General features: G+C 56.0%; 1 protein-coding gene across 1 annotated transcript; it reads right to left on the bottom strand.

Moving 5' to 3' along the window:
• Nucleotides 1-2805: 2805 nt before the first annotated feature.
• Nucleotides 2806-4494, bottom strand: LOC125514999 (mitogen-activated protein kinase kinase 5-like). The gene has a single exon (XM_048680407.1). It carries the CDS (start codon nt 4209-4211, stop codon nt 3093-3095), a length of 1119 nt encoding a protein of 372 aa, XP_048536364.1. The 5' UTR covers nt 4212-4494; the 3' UTR covers nt 2806-3092.
• Nucleotides 4495-4793: the final 299 nt, after the last annotated feature.

The raw sequence follows: 4793 nt of genomic DNA, 5'->3' as shown, positions 1-4793 counted from the left end.
AAACATGCAAATTTGTGTTAACATGTGCTAACAAATCTTTACTTAACATGCAAAATTCTGTTACATGCTCATTCGGTTAGGCTATGCAAACATATCTTAACATCACAAGCACAAATTTAGTTAACTAAATTTAGTACACATATATCCGTAATCTGTCACAATAATATTTTCCACAAATTCCAACATAATCACTTCATTTTAACTATCCTAACATGCCACGTTACGACAACGGTAGTACAAATTCCCGAAAACCTCACCTTTAACCGCATGTTGCGAGCGCAAATTTCCCAAAACCCCTCCCTTTAAAATTGTTGAAGATATACCGCATCAACAAACCATGGCATTTGCATCATCTACACCATGTAAACAATCAAGGACAAAGAAAAAGGCAAGTGTTGCGTCCTTAGAACAAGGATGATTATTTGGGGCAGCGGAAATAAGAGACCCACCGTAGATTGAAGGAGCCTCACTCTCCATCCGACTTGCGGCTCCACCATGCTTCGAGTCAACCAAGAAAATCCTCGTCAAAATTGTTGCCGCCAAGATCTTCTCGTGTCGTGGTGAAAACCCTAGCCTATCTACGTCGGGATCATCGATGGAAAATGTGGACGGGGGGGGGGGGGGGGGGGTTAAATGCAAAAATTCAATGAGAATGTGTCGGAAAATACCGCATGCTCGTACTTATGACCCCAATGAAACAAATGACTGCATAAAAGGAGTGAAATCGTGAGGCTCGCCGAGCCATGGTGGCTACCACTGAGTCGTACGGCGACACTTGGCCAAAATAACGAAACGCTGCCTGTGACCGGTATCTGCGTGATCGGAATAGCTTTATCCGCTCGAACATATCATTTCTTGAGTTCGGCGGCATTTATGCGCCGACCAGAAAATGCTAGTAATTTACATGGAGTCATCAACGTCCCTAAAATCCCCCTAGAACTTAGGCCCTGTTTGGTTCCAAATAAGTCATCAATTTATAAGTCGAAAAATGCAAAAAGTGACTTATTTTGCCAAACGGACCCAACTTATAAGTCACCCCAACTTATAAGTCATAAGTTGCTTCACCCCAACTTAAAACTTATAAGTCACCCCTTTTTACGTGGGTACCATCACCTTTACATTAAAAAACAAGGTGGGAAGGTGTGATCAGGTGATTTATAAGTCAGATGACAATCAAACAGACATGACTTATAAGTCACTGATTTTAAATCACCTGACTTATAAGTCAGGTGACTTATTGAAACCAAATAGGCCCTTAATACGAAGTTTCTCCAAAACTAGCCATGTTCCAACTCGAACATGGCCTATGTATGTGAATTGCGATCCTCCCACACCAAGCAAAGAGTGGGGCTGTTTGCCGAGGCAGCCACCATCGATCGATCTTCCAAAACCAAAAACCCCTGCTTTCCGTGTGCAATCTCTATCCGTCACTCTGTCCTGTCCTACACATGTGGGGATGGATGGATGGACGAACGGACGAGGCAACGAGATCAGAGGTGGGGTATGCGCCCCCGCCCGAAACCTTTGTTTACTGCAAAAGCGCACTGGCGCCCGCGCCCCTACCGTAGGACCAGTAGCCGGGTCCCCGCCCGCAGCGTCATCGCAATTCCCATGACGCATCACGCCGCACCAATGGCCGTGTCAGAAGGCAGGCGCATCATGCTGGCAGTCCTAGGCCTCCGGCGGCGATCGATGATGGACGGATCCGATCGGTGACGCCGGCGACGTGACCCCTCCTCACTGCTCCCACCTCCACGAAACGAAACTTCCAAACAGTGTCGTCCTACGTAGGAGTAGGTACCTAGCCGTAGCCAGGGACCTCTCTCCTCTCTCTCTCACACACGCGCCTTTCCCAGAAGAATCCACCAAGCTGCCAATGGTGAAACACGCCATTAATTTGCAGGAGCGAGGAATCTTCGTGCCGCCTGCGTGCCAGTGCACAATGCATGGCATGGCATGGCACGAGAAGAGGCGTGTCTCCACTTACTGCGGTTTGTGCAGCACGCAGCACACGACCATTTACTTGCAAAATATTCCCGGCCGGGCCTACCGGCCAGAGTCATGGGACATGTACGTACAGCGGGTACGTACGAGCGAGCACGAAAGAAAGCTCCACGCCGCGCCACATGGGCTGCCTCCGTGAATGGAGCTCTGGGCCGCGCCGCTCCTTTTGTGTGTGCCGCCCCTTTCCAAGGCCTACAAATCTATCCATTCCCATTCCCATTCCAAGCACGGGTCCCTCTCTCGTGCGCTTCCTTTTACTCCCATGGCGAATTAGCACGGGGCCAAAAATGACCACCAGAATCCAAAGCCATCGGGTAGGGCCCGAAACAAAAGGGGAGAGAGGAGAGCGCAACGCGACTGACAAGCGAGGGAGGAAAAGGAAGGAAGCAACGGTGCCGGAATATTTGCGGATGGATGCGCCCATTATTGCTGCTGCTCCGATGTGCCTTGCATGATTGCGCCTACTCTCTCTACATACATAGACGGCCATTGCGATCGCTACTAGGAGCGCCCATCTTTTTCACGCGAATAAAGAGGATGCCCGATGCGATTCACCAAGAACACCAGAGGGAGAAGCAAGAGAGGGCTCCGATTAAAGTTGGCTGCTCTGGTCCCCCCGTTTCAAAAATTTGTTCCATTTTTATATTTTATATCCATGGTGGCGATCCGGCCGAATCCGCCTCGGCATCCAAGAAGCTTCTCCTGTCGTCATCTCATCGTCTCCCTACAATTCCTAGCAGATCAAATTCGGAACAAGAAATTGCATTTTTAACAGCCCATACTGTATCATCATCAGAATAATCATCAGAATCATCATCATCATCATCATCAGAATAATCATCATCTTTTGGAGGGGACAACATTTAATTGACATTAACAGGAACTAAAGAAAAAGCTTGAGCTTAATTTCAGGAGCGACGGCAACAACAGAGGGATTGGATGGGTAAATTTGTGGTGGTGGCTTCACTACCCAAAATGGCTAAGAGGAGGAAAGATCGATCGCCCCTCCTCCTAGATCCCACGTCTCGCCACCGGCCACCGTCCACCCATGATCCCTCCGAATTTAACTTGGTTACGGCGGGGAGCCGTCAGCACGGCGGGGCGGCGAGGGCCTGCGGCTGCTGCGGCGGCGGCGAGGCGATGAACCGGTGCTGCAGCAGCTGCGCCGCGGACGGCCGCTTCGCCGGGTTTTTCTGGAGGCAGCAGCTGATGAAGCTCCGCAGCTCCGGGGACGCGGTGGGCGGCGCCGCCGGCGACTCGGAGTAGCAGATGGCGCACATGAGGGCCGCCCAGTCGCCCTGCTTCCCCAGGTTCTCCCCGAGCGGGAAGCGGCCCAGGTAGAACTCGAGGATGCTGAGGCCGAAGCTCCAGATGTCGCCGGCGTAGCCGTTGTAGTTGCCGTCGTTGAGGTCGGTGTTGATGCGCTCGGGGCTCATGTACGCGATGGTGCCCACGGAGGAGTTGCAGGGGTCCATGGTCTGGTTCAGGATGCGCCCCACCCCGAAGTCGGCGATCTTCACGCGCCGCCCGCAGTCGATGAGCAGGTTGGACGGCTTGATGTCGCGGTGCACGATGTGGCGCCGGTGGAGGTAGGCGATCCCCGACAGCATCTGCCGCGCCACGTCCGCGAGGAAGGACTCGGACGCGATGCGCCGGCCGTCCAGCGACCCGCCGTCCATGTACTCGAGCAGGATCTGCAGCTCGCCGGCCTGCTCGTACATGCCGTGGCAGCGCACGATGGACGGGTGCTCCGCCGTGCGCAGGATGGCGATCTCCCGCGTGATCTGCCGCCGGACCGCCTCGTCGTGGTGCCCGTAGAGCACCTTGAGCGCGTAGGCGCGGCCCGTGGGCGCGTGCCGCACCAGCCACACCGTCCCGCCGGCGCCGCTCCCGACGCGGCGGACCCGCTCCAGCTCGCCCAGCGGCGGGGGCGCGGGCGGCGCGGAGCCGGCCGAGTTGGGCGGGGTCATGGACATGGGCATGGGCATGGACGACGCGCCGCCCGACCCCGACCCCGACCCGGACGAGGACGTGGACGACGGCGCGGAGGACGGGGGCGGGGGCAGCGGCAGCGGCACGGCCAGCGACGTCAGGTCGCGCTGCGGGAGCGGGAGCGTGAGATCCGGCCGGCGCCGCGCCCGGCCCGGCGTGCCGGGCTGCTGCTGCTGCAGGCCCGGCCGCGCGTTCGGCGGCCCGCCCGGACGCATCGCGCGGTCTGGCCGGTCCGAAAGGCGAGGCTGGCTCCTCCCCTGCTCCGCGCGGCGGCCGGATCGGTCGGCGTCGGCGATTGCCGTCGTATGGGGCGGGGCGGGGTGGGGTGGGGCGGGGTCGATCGGGTCGGGGAAGAGGGATTGGAGGGAGGCGAGTATTTTTTATAGCCGCGAGGGAGGCCAAGGGACCGGGAGAGAGACGGAGGGAGGGAGCTCTGCTCGCTCAGCCGATGGAGATGCAGCCGTGACGCCGGGGGAACGGCAGGCAGGCAGGCCCGGTAATAAAAGAACCAACTTTCCCACAGCGCTTTTCTCCCCCCTTTCTCGCTCACCGGTGATGTTCCGTTCCATTCCGTTCCGCTGGTTTGCCGTGTCCGTTGCATCCTGCCTCCCGGCTGGCCGTCGCCTCCGTTACTCTGCAATTCCGGAACAGCATTCACTTGGGGCACAGTCCAAACATTGCAGCACTCATCACGCCACATCTCTACCACGTGACACGTAACAACGGGGAAATTTATACTCCTATATATATTCCAAACTAGTGAGTGTCTGCGTCTGTATTGTATTTCTGTGAAACGA

The sequence above is a fragment of the Triticum urartu genome, chromosome 6 (genome assembly GCF_003073215.2).
Source record: "Triticum urartu cultivar G1812 chromosome 6, Tu2.1, whole genome shotgun sequence".
Taxonomy (NCBI): Eukaryota; Viridiplantae; Streptophyta; class Magnoliopsida; order Poales; family Poaceae; genus Triticum; species Triticum urartu.
This window is presented reverse-complemented; position numbering and strand designations above follow the sequence as displayed.

What these genes read in the sequence shown, in the direction of transcription:
- LOC125514999 (XM_048680407.1), bottom strand. Translation starts at nt 4,211, where the DNA reads ATGCGTCCGGGCGGGCCGCCGAACGCGCGGCCGGGCCTGCAGCAGCAG.